The following is a 19,876-nucleotide window of genomic DNA, read 5'->3' on the forward strand; positions in this document are numbered from 1 at the left end:
GAATCTGTAAGAACACTGCAAGAAAAACTTTTGAAGCTCTGTTCAGATTACATTAACACTTTAGAGAATCATTTCATGCCAATCACGGATTATAGGGTTCAAAAAGAGAGGCTTCTTAGTTTTTGGTTGCATGCATGAAGAAGTGTATCAAGGAGGAGGTAAACAACAGATGTAGTTGAATAAAGCAGTCTAATCCTTTAGGTGAGAAATAGAATTAATAATTATTTTAGGAGATTAATAAAAATGGAAATCTTCTAACATATAAAAGCCACCGAATTTAGATAACCATGAAACGCACTGTTTCTTTTTCTTACTTTTCTTTTCTTATGCCTCATTTGTATTAAGGTATTTTCCTCTTTAGTTCTTTATGCAGCATCAATCAATTTGATGTAGAGCTTCATCCACACAGTGTTCCTAAATTAATGGGGTTTATTCTTGAACACCAATCAGAACAATGTTTAAAAAGGGGGGGCTTTCTTAGTCCGTATGCCTCATTTCTGTGTGAAAGAGTTCTTGGAGACATGAAGGAAGAAAAATAATCGATACACTACACAACACTCAGAATCCAACACTAACACCTTAACTAAAGGTTTTCTTTCAAAATTTCCCCTGACCCTGAAATGACCATGTTCTGTTATTGTTGCTTCATCTTCACTGAGGGGCTAAGAGCCACACAGAATTGATTGTATCTCCACAACATGGAGATGGTCATTGATCTTATTCTTTTTTTAAAAAAATTTAAAAAGAAAGAAAAAACGCTTTGTTTAGCTGACATCTGTCTTTTCTCTCATGGTCAGGATACCCCAAAGCTTTATGGTGCAGGAAATCAGTGGGCTGCTTGATTACATTCAGTGTTTCAGCAGGAACACAAAGTACTGCTGCTCTTTGGAAAAATGCCAAAGACTAAATCTACCATATCAGGTCTGTAAAATTCAGAAAGAGGTTTCCCTACTGTGCCCCTTCCTTTTCTTTGCGGTGAATTTGATGGTGATCTCTGACAATTCCTGATTGTGGTTGGGGTACAGTGTCATGCTTCTTTTATCTCTCATTCTCTCCAGAGAGTAGAACCAATAGGCGTACTGCGCCAAGGCACCGATCACCACAGGTCCTGTGTTATTAACTGAGGTCAGATGTGAAGAATCAGTGATTCTCACACCTTCTTCCTGTCACTCTCTTTAATTCTCACTCATTCCTCACGGGAACTGAAAGGTTTTGACTGATCAATCACCTGCAAATAGCTTTATTGACACAGCATATGTAACATCTGCATTGATGAGGCTGTTTGGACAAACAGTTGGCATGGTCACATAACACTCAAGCAAGTGAAGTAGTCTCAGACTCAGCTCTAATCTGTAGTAAAATATTAATGAATAACTGTGGAACCTTAAGCAAATGAGTAGATTGGGACAATGTTTCAAAAATTGACCAAAACAGTGAGGAAATTATTAAATACACACGCTAACAGCTTCTCCAGTTTTATTAATACATTTTTAATAATGCAAATTTTATACATATTACACATTATTCAGTCTGCAAAAGGATTAAATTATGTGTAAAAGGGGATTGGCAGTCTTCTGTCAGGCCCGGCACTCAGCAATTTGAATTGACAAAATTAGATGCCAACTCTGTGTTATTTCAGGCTGGTCGGGCAGGGAGGGAGCAATAGATCCAAGTCCTGCATTCAGCTGTACTGTATTTTATTATCAGCATTAGTCAAGCGGCATGATGCACTGGGCTGTGAACTCTGAGCTGTGATCAGCTGTTCCACTTGGTCAGTCCATTAACACTTTTCTCCATGCATTGTCCCGAATCTAACCGCCCACTGTCACTCCGGCACTCGGGCAGGCCAGAGCATGAACAACTCTGATATAAGTTGTGTAATATATAGATAATATATATGTAATATATCTAAGCTATTATATTATACTAGTGCTACCACTGGTGTTTGGTATTATAGTGAATATTCCTTATCGCCTCATGATGTGTGACTAGTTAACTAATATGAAGAGAGGTCTTTTTTGTGACCTTGATGCTAAGTGAAAACCCAAGAGCTGGGGGAAATCAAAGCAGCACACTAACATTGCAGCGCTTGAAGGTATACGTCACTCAATTGATTTGATTTGTAAGCTCTTCTACTTCTTTCTCTTCAGATTTATTTGCATGATAATGTGCAAGTGTACTAAAGAGAAGCACCACACGCCACGCGTGATCAATTGATAAAAAGTCCCTTATCAGACATGCGCTCACACTGCTGTGTACTCTCATTCCAATTTTGTAAGAATCTCTGTTAATTGTCCTTCTCTGCCGTGTGGCCTTTATGCAGCCACAAACATGAACCCACAAACGCACAAAATCTTTAAACTACTCCTCTCTCTCTCTAGGGATATTGACCTTGCCAGTTACGTTCTGGTTGGCTGCATTCTGCGCCGATGTTGGGTCTGTCAGAGGAAATATACAGTCCTTGGCTGGAACCCAGGTGTGCTCAGGCAAACTGTTAAATTTGGTCATTACTCTTGTAATAGTGCTTTTATGGTTTGTTCACATGGGCCATGTGCACAACCGCCTCAGCAGAGCTTTGCTGTAAGGTCTGCAGACAGAGACGAAGGCATCATTTCTCAAGAAGCTCAAATTAAAATAGCTTCCTGTGTCCACGTATGAAGCACCATGACTATAAAGCAGACATCTAAACAGCCTGTTGCAGAACTGAAAGATCTATCTATCTATCTATCTATCTATCTATCTATCTATCTATCTATCTATCTATCTATCTATCTATCTATCTATCTATCTATCTATCTATCTATCTATCTATCTATCTATCTATCTATCTATCTATCTATCTATCTATCTATCTATCTATCCATCCATCCATCCATCCATCCATCCATCCATCCATCTGTCTAATTTTGGATGTATGCATGCTACAACATATGTACGTCTGAATTGATTTGTAAGTGTCAACTCAACTAGAGGCAGGACCAGGAGGAGGGAAAAGCAATTCTAACGGCTTTTTGATGTAGATAAATGGCGTACAGATGGCCCACTCAATATATTTAAATGAGATATAAAAATCGGGGAGGGGGTGACTGGAATACATTGATTAGCCTACCAAGCAGACACGTTTTCACTGCTATAATTCAAATGTTTATATGATTTGATAAGTGCCCTTAAATATCATAAAAACGTTTGTAATGATGTCATCAAAAGTATTTTAAACAAACAGAAATTACTAAATAAAAATCTCAACACTAAGATATCTCTATAAACAGGATTTTTATTTGATATAAAAGTGTAATGCATTAATAAGAAAACGGTAAACTGTTACAACATAAATGTACACCGACATAATGGATAATATATTTGTTATTGAAGTTGTAAATCCCCTGTCTGTTTCAATTTAATGTCTGAACTAAATCCAATACTTTCCATTCATCTCCTTTGTTTTTGGGATTAGCTATAGGGTAACAACAGTAAAAATACTCAGTTTTGTCCTCTATTACACTGTAGAGGAGAGGCAAAGTATTGCTATGGCAACATGACAGACACACTTGTCGTCAAACATGTAATGTTTTCATCATTGTCCTACCAATTTGATTTACTAATGTCTCATGACTCCTCATGGGGGTGTTTATCAGATTAAAAGGAGTGAAACTGACACAAGTTAACCAATAGTGCAGACAGCAGAGAAAAGCAAATCTGAGAGATAATCAATTGACTTGACACATTATTAAAATTTAACATTAATGATAATAAACAAATGCATTTCTCCAATTACACTGATGTCATGATGTATGTATACAGTGTACATAACATCACAATCCCATTCCAGTCACGAGAAACAGTATTTTACTATGAGCTACTCATTTATTTCTACCCTGAATGCACTGATACTCACCTTGATCAGTGCGATGTAAGTTGTTATATTACCATGTTCTTTTTTTTTTTTTAAATATAAATATAAATATTATTCAACAATAACAGTTTAAAGAATTGAAAAGTTTTCATTTGTGTGTCATTAAAACTTTTCAATGGCAATACCATGAAAATACTTACTTACTGGCATAACATACCATCTGTAAAAGGTTGCCTGAAATATCTGTTAGTCTTAACCTATAACTCTATTTTTATGTAAGTCATGTAGTCTGTGATCTTTCTGCTTTTTGTAACTCTACCTTGTGAAGTTGAATGACGACTCCCGAAACAGAAATTATCGAAGAAAGCTTAAGTCGGGCTGTAATTAGGAGATTTTGTGCCGTCGCGGTAGAAGAGATCAATACAAAGATATTAATATACAAATGAATATAAAACCATCAAAACACAAAAGATAATGCAGGGAAATCCACCACTGAAGACAGCCTTGGGTGGTGGTATTATGACTCTCTAAGATGCACCAGCCTAGACATTTTATGACTGAAGAGATAATCCTCTTCATTCAGCCATCTCGGTCTGCAGACACTATCCTGAAGGTAAGAACTGCTAACACATTCCAAACAATACTGTCCGACAAGTGTAAATTGTATTTACCCACAGTTCACCTTTAACACTGGGCTGCAAAAGAAGCCCAAATGCGATTATGCACGTGAAGAATTAATCCCGAGATGAGCACAGGGTAATGTATGGTAATTATCCAACAGGATATTCTTGCGTAGCGATTAGCATATCTGGGAGGCCAGACATGGATGGGAGGGCAGTCTGAGAGGAAGGAAAGGACACAGCTGCTGATAAGAAGCCCAGATTTCTTTTTTCTATGTTGATGGTCTGGCTACAGGCAGTGACTCATTCTCCCCTTTGTGTTTCTCTCTATCATATATACGCATATACAACATCAGATGAAAATCTGAACAGTTGGATGTACACAAGCACTCACAGACTGACAACGCACCTATCATAGCGAATGCTGGTAAAATAAAGAAGTGGAAATGCTGGATATCTGGGAAACAAATGCTCTCAGACACTTACAGTGTGTCTATTTTGCACTTCGGTTTATAGTTTTATAAATCCAGCTTACAGTTTATGCCAGCAGCATGGTTCAAAAACTTTAAACAGGGGCATGTTTGTTGTTGTTTAACCTGTATTTTTTATGCAAACAAACATGCCACTATCATTTCTCATGAAGACTTGTTGTTTTCATATGTGCAGAATATGGTTTATAATGGTCTTGCTAAAATATGTAAGGTCTTCTGTGAAAATGATATCATCGCTCAAATCTATATGCATTGAAAAATGGTAGTAATGGCTCCTTTACTGATAAAATTAGTCATGCATTTCCATTCATACTACCACAGATGCTTGTCAGCTGTGTATTGATCATTTTATTTTAGATATTATTATTTATACATACTATTACATTTATACAGTTATCACTTCTCTATCCATCTTGTATGAGTTTGGGACAAGAGAATGCAGCTTGGTAGAGTTTTAGCTTCACTGTCAACTTCAAGTGAGCCTCAGTCCAACTGATACTGATTTAGAATTGTCATCCAAATAGAAACATGATGAAATCTGAATCGTGAAATCCCCAAATTCTCAAATTCTGTCCAGTTATAAAAGGAAAAATGTTTGTTAAATTGTTGAATTGAACCAACATCATTATTATTATTTTATTTTCATTTTTTCCCATAACATCTTTTATGCCTCTTAGCATCCCCCAGCTTTTCATTTCTTCACTTCTACATCTTCTTTTGTACCAGTAGCAGTATTTATGAAATCTGAATAACAGACACAGGTTTCAACCCATTTTTTTTTTTTTTTTGGCTGCCCTCTAAACCCATTGCATAATGTGACCATGAACCACTGTATCAATTCTGGGTTTGGTATTTAGGTGTAATCAGCCATGTAGGACACCAGTTTGCTGAGAAGCACGGGCCTTTGTGAGATGCCCATCTGCTTAGTGTATTGGGACAAGCCCAGTCCCACAGAGCTGCTGAAATGAAAGGGGTGAGTATGAGAAAGCCCAGCTGAAAAGACAAGGGTGGGCGGCTGCATCAGGGCACAGTCTGTCTAAGGCACTCCTGCAGTTCTGTCTTATTCTAATGCAGCGTATACGAGTCCCCTGCTTGCATACAACTCAGAGATCAGAGACTGACAGATGCACCATGGGAAGCAGACTGGGATGTCTGATGCATGCATGCGTCCATCCTTTCATGCATGCAGTGTCTGTGTTCTCTCACTCTCTGTTAAGCTGTTTAGCTAATATTTGCCTATTGACTTGACAGTGTACATATTACCCTGCCTTGGTGACCTCTTAGCAGGACATGTATGTGTGTGAGAGTAGATCGATTCATACAGTGGGCTCCCCCATCCTTGTTGTTAGTATTCAGCAGTTTGGCTGAGCAGGGTGGGAGCAGGTGATAAGCTGCTATAGGCCAGTGAAACCATTCCAGCAAGAGTTGTGACCCTACTTCAGCAGGACTGATTATATCTTTCCCAGGGCTGCTAGGTCTGGCAATCGAGCCTACACTACAGCCTGAAACATATCACCCCAGACTGAGATCACAGCAGCCATGTTCGAGATAATAATAGCCAGTGAGCAAACAGTGGGAATGGCAACAGCGTTGTTTTCAAAATTCTGTTCATCCTTTAAAATGTACTTTTGATGAGTTATATTTAAAACTGTACATTCCTGCATCTTCATGGCTAAGCCAGACTCCTGTCACATTTAGAAATGTTTCTGTAAACTTTAGATTAAACATAGCTTTAATCGGCTTCTTTGGCCTATTTTTAAGCTAATTTAACTATTTTATTTATAATTGTACAATTTCACATGATCAGTGCACAGAGAGTTTTTGATAACCTTCCACCTTTACAAACAGAAGAGCAAAATATTAATGGAAAACACACACACAAACCATTTTTCCCGAGCAGCCTGGAGATGTGGGGCAGGTGACCTGCTTGTGAGAGACTTGCCATGTGTTGCATGGAAAAGAGAGCTTTTGGTCCTGTAGGTCCATATGCCCTCAAGCTCCAACAATCCTCCGTCCGCTTCCCCCTTAGACTTACACACAAGCATGCTTCTCTCTATCAAAGCAGGCTGCACCCCCACCCCCGGCGCACGCTCTTGATAACTGACAGCAGCTGCATTGATGAGCACAATGCACGGGCCAAGGCAGCTCAGCTGGCCTCACTCCCCACTTGACACTGGTTTGACCTCTGGCATGTGAGTCTTCCTCCCCGAAAGATGCTCTTCCTATAGCCTGACACAGTCTGTCTATCTCCTTTACCCACACTCACACAGACAGAAGCACGACACACACCCAGAAACGGGTGCATCCTGAGGTTAGCTGGGTCAATTAAATTCAAACCAAGGATAAATGATTTGTAAATCATGTACAGATAAGGAATTAATGGACAATAGAGTTAGCAGCAGTGCTGCTTTCATTTTCACGTAAAAAAGTACTCACAGCAAGCATCCGTAGGTGTTTCTTCCAATGACCCATAGTAAGGAAGTAATTCTCAAGCAATCTTTATTTCATTACTGCCTTTGAAAAACCAAGTCACACTGTGCTTCACAGGTGAACATAAAATATAATACCAAAAGTTGCATAACTGGTGAAGCATTGAGAAAATAAACAAAGATTTTGAATAAAAAAGAATAAAATCATAGTTTCAAGGAGTTGTTATGTACACTTCTTGCCATATACTCATACATACTTCCATATGCGCACAAGGAGCATCAGCAGTGTATCCAGTACGAGTGAGCATGAAAGGCTTGTAATAGCTCACCTCCCTAGGGGACTGATGACACCAAGGAAACCAAACAGAAGCTGATGGTATGACAGAAGAGCTGGGGAGGGCGTGCTCATCGCTTCCCCTCCACCATTGTGCTCCTTTACAACTTTACAAAATAGCCTTTTAATTTGCTGCAGCGTCTGGGGTGTCTGAATTGTGCCAGCATCAATCACCATCATCACCAGGGCCGTAGGCACTCCGTCCCTTGGGCCCTCTCACTGAACGGCCCCCAAGGCAGATCACTCTGTCTTCCCTCATACAGGCTAGGTTTCCCAATCTGTGCGATTGCTTGCACTACCTCACAATCATGCAAACAATGTGATGCTGTTTGAACCCTAACATTTGCTCCACTCGACATCACTCAAATTTTGACCAGCCTTTGATACTCCAGTGTTGTGCATGAGAGGAAAAAATCTAAATACAAATGACACTGGCTTGAGCATGAGATTTCATTGGTTAGTTTTCACTGGTTTTTACTTTAAGAAAATCTATCAAATTTCTCTTTTTCCAAAAAAAACAAAACAAAAGAGAATATTTACATTACATTAATATATATATAGACTATTTTTTCTATAAGGCTTCAAGATTTGGCTTGCGAAATTACCCCCATAGTGGAAAATGATATATCAAGACAGTGCCAGGGTAAAACACACTTCTCTGGGTTTGTTTTGGGGGTTTTTGTTTTTCTTTTAAGTATTTGAGGTTAGTTGGTTAAAACTAGAGAAGGTACTTTAACAGAAACTGATAATAAACATTTTTTAAACTGTTTAAAGATCAGTGCTTCATGAAACCTGGCTTGTTAGGCATGTTAGGGATAGAGCCTGATACAAAAACCTAATAATACCTCCTCCTACACAATGTTCAGTTTGGGTGCAAATGATTCAAAGAAGTGTTGGCTCAGATCGGGATTTCTTACGTGGTTTACTAATATACACGCATGGCTGATGGAAAAGTTCTTATATAGTGCTTGATATGTGTTGTACATGTCTTATTTACTTTTTCTAAGTCCAAGTGTTTTGCTGCAGTACCCTAACCTATCAAGGTGAACTAACAAATAGAGATGCCTTTTTAGTAACAGACTGCAGTATCGTGATTGGATTAAACTTAAATTGTCCACAGAAGACAAGAAGGGCATTAGGAGAGGGATTTCATCTGCTACTAGTGTGTGTGTGTGTGTGTGTGTGTGTGTGTGTGTGTGTGTGTGTGTGTGTGTGTGTGTGTGTGTGTGTGGTGTGCTTGTAGTTTTTATTACCTTAAAGCGTTGCAGACCTATATAGGTTTTTATGTTTCTATCTATTATATTAAGTATATTGACTCTACATGTAATGAAATGTTCTATATAAAATAGAACTGACATTGACACTGACAATTATGTAGACTGAGACAGCTTCTCTTTGTTGTTCTAATAAATGTCAGCTGAGTAGTGTAAATGTTCAGTTAGGCTGTTGAGCTAAGTTTCACAACTTTGGAATTGTTCTTTTAAACTAAGCCTGTCCATCCATATTCTCTTCTGCTTATCCTTGTCAGGGTCACAGGGGTGGGGCTGAAGCCTATCCCAGCTACCATAGGGCAAGTGGCAGGGTATAGCCTGTCCAGATCGCCAGCCTGACGCATGGCTAACATAGACAGATGCACAATCGCACTCACATTCACACCTACGGGCAATTTAGAACCACCAAATAACCTAATCCCACTGACTGCATGTCTTTGGACTGTGGGAGGAGACGATATCCCCCATAGAACTCACACAGACACGAAGAGAACATGCCCGCTCCACACAGATAGGTCCTGGAAAGGTGGTGGAGTGGAACTCAGGACCTTCTTGCTGTGATTTATTGAATTCATTGACAGATGGACGGTTGGCTAGAGTCCATCTCTTCTTAACTGAACTCTACATATAATCCCTGTTCTAGTGCTAAGGCCAGGCAGTTATCATGATGTCACTTATGAGCTGTTCTGACTGAATAAAGCAGACCATTAAGCACCATTCAGCATAGGTACCAAAATGGTAAAGTTATCCCGCTTCACATTAGGAATCTCTTTAATCTGCAGATATGCTTGTCATGCCTTATTGTGTGCTGCATAGTATTTTCTTTATGTCTGTCACTTCCCATTCTGCCACTGCCTAGTCAGTTTTAATTGACTTTAATTAGCATCTAGTAATTAATTTTGTTTTCTACAAATTATTTGTATGAGTGGTCCCAGTGGGTGGCCTTGTTCATCTCGTTAGGGCCAATTAGCTGCAATTAACAACCACTAATGACTTGCTTTTTTCATTCCAAAACAAACAGTGCACACCCTGGCAGATTCCAACACTGCACAGAGACCTCTTGTGTGTATAAGTGGTGCTGGGGCCAAATGATGGGCCAGGCCTCTAATCAACACCTTCCCTGGAGAAACCAAACTCACTAAGGAAACATGTATCCAGCTTCCAGCTTCCCTCTGGTCTTTTTGTTGTCAGCCACTATTACACCAAAGCTTCTGGGAGCAAACTTACTAACAGAATAAACTTATGAGAAATCTTTATTTAGTTTAACAGTTCAAAACTTGTGAAAACTAATTTATTGTTGAGTGGGTGCTTATTTTTGCTTTTAAAATAATAATAAAAGTAATAATAATAAATCACATACTTACAGTGCCACTGAGAGACTGTCCTTTCTGCACTGTGACTACGTCTTACTTGCAATGTTTTGAGGCCATCTTCGTATATGGTTTTGTGTAAAGTGTAAGGCCTGATGAGTGAATCAGCTGATAAATTCATAATTTAAAACACATCCTCTTAATTAATCAGCATTTACAGTTTATCAATAAGACCACAGCCTGAAAATAGTGATAACGATTCACGATATGCTACAAATCTGCTTTATGCACACAATTCTAGCATTAGATAGGCCCTTTAATCCCTTGATTTTAATTCCGTACACTAAGTAAATGTGTACATAGTTTGTTCACTGAATCAATAATAACCCCCTACTCCCCATCACAATTCTGCTTGATTGACTGGTTGTCAATAACTGAGATCCACATTAGTTGTTCTAAAAGCAGAATTTTAAAGTAATGACTTTAAGTGTCAAAGAAAATGTGGAGACGGTAACGTTGTAAATCAATACAGTGGACTCTGATAAAAATGACTGATAAAATTACGAGTTGTAAAACGTCAGGCGTGATGTGACCTTGCTCAAAAAGAAGAAAAAAGTCAAGAGAAAATCCGAAGTGTGGCTTTAAAAACGAAATGTTTTTTTTTAAAAAGAAGAAGTTGTTTTTTTTAATCTTCAAACAACATATATATATATATATATATATATATATATATATATATATATATATATATATATATATATATATATATATATATATATATATATATAGCTCAACCTACATATCGGGACATCGGATATCAGGGCCCAGCAGAACCCGAAGCTTGTATGAGAAAATGCGCTATCTTCGTCCCCAGTGTACCAACATGGTGAGATAGCATCTATAAGAGGCAGCCTATCGCCACAGATTATAACCATTAGTGTTCCCAGTCATTTCAATGCAATGAAGAATAATGCAGGGCCACAGCGTCGGTCTGTGTGAAAAGACTGTGTTGAGCACGTCCTCTCCCCACAGCCTTCTGCTGGGATAGACCTGCTGATCATTTGTCACCTGCCACTGCTTCAGTCAGACTTATTCTCCGGCCTTTTCCAAAGGAAATCATTTATTCACGTGACATTATCACGGCCTCTCAGCACTCTATTCTACAGAGGAAATGTATATCAGTCATAAAAAAGACTATTATTGTAAAGTGAACCACTTTCCTTATTATTTTATATTATTTATTCGTAACTATAATTTCTTTTAAATATTAGTTTGAGCTTTTCTTTTTAGTTTGCGGTGTTAACATTAGACATCCGTCACTAAAATCTGCTTTTAGAAAATTTATTTTTAACAATTTTCCAAGAAATAAAAAGGCTTTAAAACATATTGAGGTTTCCTGTAGTTTTTACCGCCACATTTCTATTTCCTTTTATTTTATTTTGTAACCATGATGCTTCACCTCTGTAACTTAAATAGTTATTTGTGGCGGACTGAAATGAAATCCCCTCATCCTCCACCCCTGAAGCTGACGTCACAGGTTTGTTAATAGGCAATAGGCTGAGCTCCGCTAGGTGAGCTCATTACAGCGTCTCTCTCAGAGAGAGCTCGTCAGAGGCAAAATGGGACACATATGACCACACTAAGCGCACAGACAGCATTTTATTGTTGTTCGTTCTTCTTCTCCACTTTAGCCAACTGCGGATTTTTCGCAGTGAATGATTTTAATATTTATGAATAGCTTTCTTTTTTTTTTATGTCCTGAAATCGCAAACCTCGGATCATCTTCACGGCCCGCTATGATCTCCAGTCAGTGATTATTATATATACATATTTTTTTAAATACCAGTTTGTCTTCAACTGCTGATCTTTCATTTGGAGCAAAAGACTGAATTTGGATTGTTGCCCTGTGGAACAAAAAAATCAAACAAAAACAACTACTTTTACTCTCACTGATGGCGACCTAATCGATGCGAATAATTCGGATGAGCTGGATCTTTTGGATTATATGCACTAAAGCGAATCCATATCTAGGTGAGCGGGACGGAAGAGAAGAGGAAGAGTTGATTTCGCACTCGCACACTGGAGCGGGAATAAGTCTAGACAATGCTTCAGTGTGCCAGCTGTGAAAAACCTATTCTCGATAGGTTCTTGCTCAAAGTTTTGGACAGACCGTGGCACATCAAATGCGTCCAGTGCTGCGACTGCAAATGTAGTTTGACAGAGAAGTGTTTTTCTCGAGAAGGGAAACTGTATTGCAAGAATGATTTCTTTAGGTAAGAATTGACAGTGTTTGTGGTTTAGTATTTATAGAAAAGGTTTGGGGTTTTTTTAGTCAGTTAAAAACAGGTTAAAAATGCATTCCAGTGGTTGCAACTAACCATCTGTTTTTATACAATGGACACGCCTGTCTGCTGTTATTTTATTTCCTCGTCTTATCTTTCTCTTCTCTCTTTTCGTTTAATTCTCAGTTTTCTGTCTTCTTTGAAAGTGAAGCTAACCCTAACTGCTCGTGTGATTATTATGATGGAAAATATCTTACAATTGTACCTAATATTTGTGTTTAGCCTGTTTAGTTAGACAACTGCATTTTTACTTTCTGCTCAAATCTTACAGTTGTGAAAAACTGACTGTGGTAATTTCACTGACTACAACACACTAAGTTTCCGGTAGTTTGAATGGGGGGTTGTTTTGTAAAAACAACACAAACTTGTCAAAACTGGGCCTAAAGTCATAGCAGGTGTAAAGGTGTTCTCCTAGATTAAGACCAACATATCACGTCTGTGCCGAAACTTTTCCCTGACTTTGGTTCTCCCTCTTGAACAGGAAATTTGGAACCAAGTGCGCTGGATGCGCGCAGGGGATTTTACCCAGTGATCTAGTCCGCAGAGCCAAGAGCAAAGTGTTTCACCTGAACTGTTTCACCTGTGTGATGTGTAACAAACAGCTGTCCACCGGAGAGGAACTGTATATCCTGGACGAATTCAAGTTCGTTTGCAAAGAGGACTATGAAAACAACTCTGGGAAAGACACAATCCTCCTTTCAGGTGATTTATTATTATTATTATTATTATTATTATTATTATTATTATTATTATTATTTAGTGTAGGCTATTTTATTTATTTTTTTAAAAAGATTCCTGAGGTGCACCTTTCATAAATATTTAGCCTAGAGTAGTGGCATTTTCTGATTGTCTTATTCTGATTACAGTAACGACGTGCAGCGATCCAAGTCTGTCTCCGGACTCTCAGGACCCGCAGGACGACGGGAAGGAGTCAGAAAACGGGCATTTATCGGATAAAGACACGTGCAGCAACGAGAACGACGAGCAGAGCGCCGTCGGAAAGCGACGCGGGCCTCGGACCACTATAAAAGCCAAGCAGCTGGAGACCCTGAAAGCGGCTTTTGCGGCCACACCGAAGCCCACCAGGCACATCAGAGAGCAGCTGTCAAGGGAGACGGGTCTCAACATGAGAGTCATCCAGGTAAAAGCAACAAATATAGAAAAAGAAAAAAAAAAACCCAGATAACTATAAGTTTACTGTTTTTTTTATTCATACACAGACTCACACAAAGTGACAGTAACACAATCACCAAGGCACTAGTGTTACAGAGAATAAAGCCTTTGATGTAGGCAACTCAACAAAGCAATGTGGCTGGTAGCGCTTGCAAGCACCCACGTACAATATATGCTCTGCTGATTTTCATTTTTTTCCCCCGCCTCTCATTTGGGGTTTTCCTTAATCTGTGCGCCCAGTGCGTCCCTAACATCACAGAGAACTCATGATGCCCATGGGCATTTTAAAAGGCCCCCTAATAATAATAAAAAAAATCGTGTCGCACGGATACATCTTGAATGCTAATTTAAAAATGCTATAAATTATATTTTTAGTGACCTAAAAAGTTAATTTTTGTGTCTTTTCTCATCAACTAAAACCTTACCCCAATTTACAAAGACCTTGTCATTATTTTGGGTTGATTTATTTCTAATCATCGTCTTCCAAATCATCCAACTGCAATTTGTCGCCCTTATTTCAAAAAGCTGTTGGCCACACTTCATAATTCATGCTCTTTGTTTTTGAACTGCTGTCTTAAAGGTTTGGTTCCAAAATCGGAGGTCCAAAGAGAGACGTATGAAACAGCTGAGCGCTCTAAGCGCTCGGAGACACGTGTTTTTCCGCAACCCGAGGAGAATGAGAGGCCTGGGAGAGAGAGTGGAACCAGGAGAGCTTGGACACTTTTCTTATTATGGAGGTGAGCTATATAAAATAATGATTAAGATTTAGTGTTTTAAGACTGTCACATCATAAACAAACAGATAAATAAGCAAATATGGTACAAAGTATCTATGCTTCTTCAGGTTGATGCATTAGCTGTAATCAATAAAATGAACCTTATACAATCTTATAATCAATGCTGTTTTTGACCAAATTGTAAAAATTCAAGATACATAAAAAAGCCACTACTATTCTTTCTTTAAATTCTGACACAATGCACTAATCCTTATGTTCATATGAGTGCAGAATATCCTGGTGAATACTATGGCTCAGGAGGGAATTATGAGTACTTTCAAGGCCCACCATTATCGCAAGCACAGACTCCAGCAGACCTGGGCTTTGTGCCCTCCACAGTCCCGGCTGGCACTCCACTAGGAGCCATAGACCACCATCATCCTGGGCACCACTGTCCCGGAGAGGTTCAGTGTTTCTCTGATACATTATCTCATCATCCCGTGGACTCACCAAGTCCGGAGCCCAATGGACCAAGTTCAATTCACAGCATCTCCAGTGAAATGTGTGGCCCCAGCACGCCCTTCACCACTGTTTCTCTCAGTGACAACGGATACACCAACCAGCTGTCACAGCCCTCTTCAGAAATGAGTGAAGGCACTGTTTGGTAATCAGGCTAAGACCGAAATACTACAAATGCAGTTTGAAGGCAAACCCTTTATTTCATATATCAGCTATTTATTTATAATTATTTATGAATATTTATTTATTTATTTATTTATTGTATTTCATTATGCTTTTTTTATTTTTATGTTGGTTATTTATTGACGGGCCACGTATTAGATAGTTTGGAATAATCTGTGTGAATTGGCTCGTTAATAGGTTCGCAGTGCTGAGCCTCACTGACTAAGCAATAAACAAATACATTAATACTGCTGAATCGTATTTTAGTGTTTACAAAACCTTTTCCGTCATGTACAGTACTGTGCAAAGGTTTTAAGCACATTTAATGCTTATATTCTTTATCCATTATACAAGAATATCAACTGGCCATAAGACCATTCTGTATTCAGTTTTTTGGCCCATGCTAGCTGGAATAGACAGTTAAGAAGATGGATGTATGGATGGACAAGGCAATGGATATCCCCAAACATTCACACAGAGTCATAAAGAACTTCAGTGACAAGAACTACAAGGAGTTCTGCAAGATGCTATGGCCCACAGAGATCCCTCGTCTCATTGTGCTGTATTTATATCAGTCTAAGATAGCAAGAAGCGATGGAAACAACTGAGACCAGCCTAAATGCAAAGAAGAATTGTGACCATACATTCAAAATGGCTGGGAGAAAGAAAAAAAAGAGTACCCTGATAAGCAATGGTAAGTGCACCCATAAGAATCTGTGCTTTTTAAAGGAAAATGGTCATACTCAGTATTAATTTGAAACTTTTTTTCTGCTTAGTGCACTTTATGCAAAGTTAATTGATAAAATGTCAGATTTCAATGTCATTTCTAAAAACATTCACATTTTGATATGTTTAAAATTTGCACAGCACTGTATATGATGAAACTGACCTTAAAATTCAAATGTGAACTGTGTGATTGTATTTGTTTTATCACCTTTCAGTGTTTCAGCCAACTTACAAATTCCAAGTATGAGTTTGTGTGTAATATTCATGTTCATGTATTACACATGAACCACCCGCTGGTTACAGATCATGAACGTGATACATCTGACCAAAAACATTTCTCAGGACTGCGGAAACATTGCATTGTTTTTTGTTTCGCTACACCTTTCTTATGAATAATTTGCTGTTTAGCATGTGTTTGCCTTCAAAGTATTGCCATTTTAATCTGAACATGAGTAGAAAATGATTTGACTGTGACATGATATGAGTCCAACCTGACAGTATGTATAATAATGGGCAATAATGGGCGGAAGAGTCAATTGTTTATGTGACACTCAAGTGTTCAGAGGGTTGATTTTGAGTTGTTTTAAACATTTTCATTCTGGCATTAAATGAAATGCCAGAATGAAATAAATGAAATTAAATGGCAACCCATTTAATGCTACTATTTCACTATGCTATTTTGCATACCTCAAAAAAAACTGAAAACACAATAAACTGTTGCCAAATGAAAGGACATCGCAAACCCTGCCATTTCAGTTGTAAAAAAAACAAAAAACACCTCTAAAGACTTAAACGGCTTTTGTCTTTAAAATGTCAAATTATTTATAACGATAGTATTTCACTTTTCCACAGACGACTTTTTTTCCATGAGATACTTGACCTTTCTTATCCGGTTTGTGAAACAGGCATCACAATGCTGTATAATAAAAGTCCTATTGATGATTGTTATTTGTTTATCACTTTTGGGGGAAATGATGGGAATTCCTTTTTCAGTCTTTCCTGATTTTGTGAATGTTTATTGAACAGGGATTTGTTAACATGTATGTAATCTTTTGAGATTTTTAAATAGACCAAAAAGATTACCAGAGGGAATCCTTTTAGTGTACAAATGTGCATTTAAAATATTTTTGTTGTCCTTTAATAAACACACTCTTATGGAGTCTGATGAAGAAGCCAAAGTGTCAGCAACTGCTTAAAAACTGCTGCAAGATTAGAAATAAGTTCTAAATAACATCAGCAACAATGCATAACCGCTAAAAGAGTTCAGCTCAAAAGTACTTGTATATTTATAACAGACATTGTAAATTTGCTTAGCTTAATCTGTTACACTGATTATGAAGAGCTACTCATTGCCATAATTTACTGTTCTGCTAAATCGGGAAAATTATGACTAAGTGAAATTCTAGGAGGAAATACAAAACGTCTCTTTGAAACTTTACTATAGATTCACCAAAATCAGAGCTGTTGTGCTAATGTGTTTATAGCAACATTATCTAATTGGCATTGTCAATATATGAACATCTTCTTTCCCCCGGTTATGTTCAGTGAGCTTAAGCGACATTTCAAAGACACAATGTTTAAGTAGAAAGTTATCAACTCACATTACATACTGTATATATGTTGGTTTTTCCTTTTGTTATGCAAAGGAGCTTCATAAAATCTTTGGCACTTGTTACTTTGCTAGGTGTTTTCTTGATAATTCAAGAGCTGCAAGCACGTATTTGGATTCAATGAGCCTTTCTCTAATGCCAGCTAAGTGACATGTTGCAACATTAACAGGCTAACGACAGAGTGACTATTTTCAAGCCAGGGAAAGGTGAGAGCATCATAAAAGGGGACAGGACGCTACATAGTGGATCAGTAAGCAGTGAAGCGGGAGACTGAAGGAGCAGATCAGTGGAGCTGATTGGGGGAGGGGTAGAGGAGACGAGCAATGTCACAAGGCATAAACTGCAGGAAAACATGTTTATAAGTTGAAGATTAGATTTGACAGTGGCTAACAAATGTCAACCTGATCACAAAATATTATAAAAAGACATATGAGAAAATGTGGAGCTGAAGCTGGAAAAGAGGGTTGCACAATTGTTAATATGGTTTGCATTAGACTGATGTGTTTGAAAAAAACAAGTTCAGTCTCCCTTTTGCGTTACAACTTTGCGAAATGTTACGCTGAATGTTAAAAGAGTGACATTCAGCGTCATTTCCCCCCAAAAATTCATAGCAGGCAACTTGTGCTTTTAAACACTATTAAAACGATGTGATAAAAACTATGGACTTTGACATAACTGGGCATGTTTTTTGCTTAACCAGACACATGTATATACCAGCTTATGATGATGAGCTTAACTTAAGCTGCTAAAAGAGCTAGATAACATCCTAATGTTCAATATTCATCTAGATTTTCTTATAAATACGTGCAACTTGTCAAGGTTAGTATCAGTGTTGCCTGCTGCTAGTTGGTAAAGTTAATGCTAAATGGTATTTTCACTTATGCTTAACTTCCTATTCACCCATAACCCTTTATCAAGTGTAGAACCCCATGTAGTAACTTTATTTGCATCATAACAACGGAGAAAAAAACCCCAAAAGAGTAAAATGTTCATGTGATATCCTCTAATAACACTCAAATTTTGAATTATTCAGTGAAAATCCTATAAAAGATTGAAATTGTTCCAGTCATAACATTTTCTTTAGGTGAAGAAGTTTAGGACACTGATGAAGAGGCAGGTGGTAGCACAAACCTGAGCTCTTGACCTCTCCAGTAATATTAACTGGTGGCAGTGTTATGCTACTGGGGGTTTGTTTTCCTGGTGCTGTTTGAGTTTGTAAAGGGAATTCTCCCTCAGAATCAGCGATTGAATTGACAATGTTCCAGAGGGCAGTAGGGGCTGAAACATATGCTATCCCCAACTGAACACCTGTAGAAGATTGTGGCCCAGTGTACTGTTCACCAAACATTAAAAACACCAAATGAGAGAAGAATAGTGTTGTAGTAAGGATTCTGAGAGTGGCAGAAGCATTGCCAGGTGCACTGAAGCTGCTCTAGCCCAGCACCTTACCTTTAATTTGTTACCTGTCTGTAGAAATGTACAGCTACTTGATATAGAAATGTAATCCTCAGCAGATAATGCTGCAGTGTGAGGGCTCTGAGATGCAATCCAGAGTTTATTTATGTCATTTAAATGTGCTCTCGTGTCATTTCAGCTTAGTATGAGAGATAGTACTGCTGTTCTTGTTGGCCTGCTCTGCTCTCCCTCGTACTGTGTGTGCAAGAAATTCTAATCATGATGGTGAACTTAACATCAGTTGGCCATTCAGTGTAATTTGGTAGAAAGTTTACCACTTAAAGCATGTCTGAAAATGCCCCTAATACACAATATTATATTTTTTGTTAATATTGATCTTTGAATTCTGCTAATTAACTGAAATTTACAACATTTACACGTTCCCGTTTGCTGTAGCAGATAATGTTATGCTGGAAACGTAATCCCTATAATCTCAACAAAATACCTTGATGAAGAGAAAGATTTGCAAGTCAAACGTGAAACCAGCAAATCAATTTAAATCTCGCTGACAATGAGAGAGAGAGAGAGAGAGAGGGTGTGGGGGGGGGGGGGGGGGGGGGGGGGAATAAGACTTAATTGACCTCTAAGCATTGATTTGTGCACTTACCTACCAATTTAACTGCTTTCATAAGTGTCCTGAAAAAAATAGCAAATCAAGCAAGCAATCATGGAACCTGGTGTCCAGGAAATCTGAACTGTATTTTATATATCGGGTATGTTTTATGCACAAAAGAGCTGATGGCTAATTAGCTGGATGGACTGTTTGACTCCTATTATGCCCTGACACTTGAGCTGGGTATCAGCAGCTTGGTTAGATGCCTGCAGCTATAGTATCTTTATTGTTCTTCACAAGACTAGACAATGTT

The 19,876-nt window shown here is 38.3% G+C and overlaps 1 protein-coding gene across 1 annotated transcript; it reads left to right on the forward strand.

The window, feature by feature from the left end:
- Window positions 1-11,935: 11,935 nt before the first annotated feature.
- Window positions 11,936-17,117, forward strand: LOC146565378 (LIM/homeobox protein Lhx1-like). Its single transcript, XM_085288491.1, has 5 exons — window positions 11,936-12,581; window positions 13,132-13,352; window positions 13,517-13,791; window positions 14,404-14,560; window positions 14,830-17,117. The coding sequence occupies exons 1-5, from the start codon at window positions 12,412-12,414 to the stop codon at window positions 15,204-15,206; spliced, it is 1,200 nt and encodes a 399-aa protein (XP_085144617.1). The 5' UTR covers window positions 11,936-12,411; the 3' UTR covers window positions 15,207-17,117.
- The last annotated feature ends 2,759 nt before the right edge of the window (window positions 17,118-19,876 follow it).

The sequence above is a fragment of the Mchenga conophoros genome, linkage group LG10 (assembly GCF_057382185.1).
Source record: "Mchenga conophoros isolate Kocher_MC1m ecotype Shallow Benthic linkage group LG10, M_conophoros_male_GT1.1, whole genome shotgun sequence".
NCBI classification, from domain to species: Eukaryota; Metazoa; Chordata; class Actinopteri; order Cichliformes; family Cichlidae; genus Mchenga; species Mchenga conophoros.

Coding starts and splice junctions, on each gene's coding strand:
- LOC146565378 (XM_085288491.1), top strand. CDS start 12,412: ATGCTTCAGTGTGCCAGCTGTGAAAAACCTATTCTCGATAGGTTCTTG. Junction 12,582..13,131: donor TGCAAGAATGATTTCTTTAG/GTAAGAATTGAC, acceptor CCTCTTGAACAG/GAAATTTGGAACCAAGTGCG. Junction 13,353..13,516: donor AGACACAATCCTCCTTTCAG/GTGATTTATTAT, acceptor TTCTGATTACAG/TAACGACGTGCAGCGATCCA.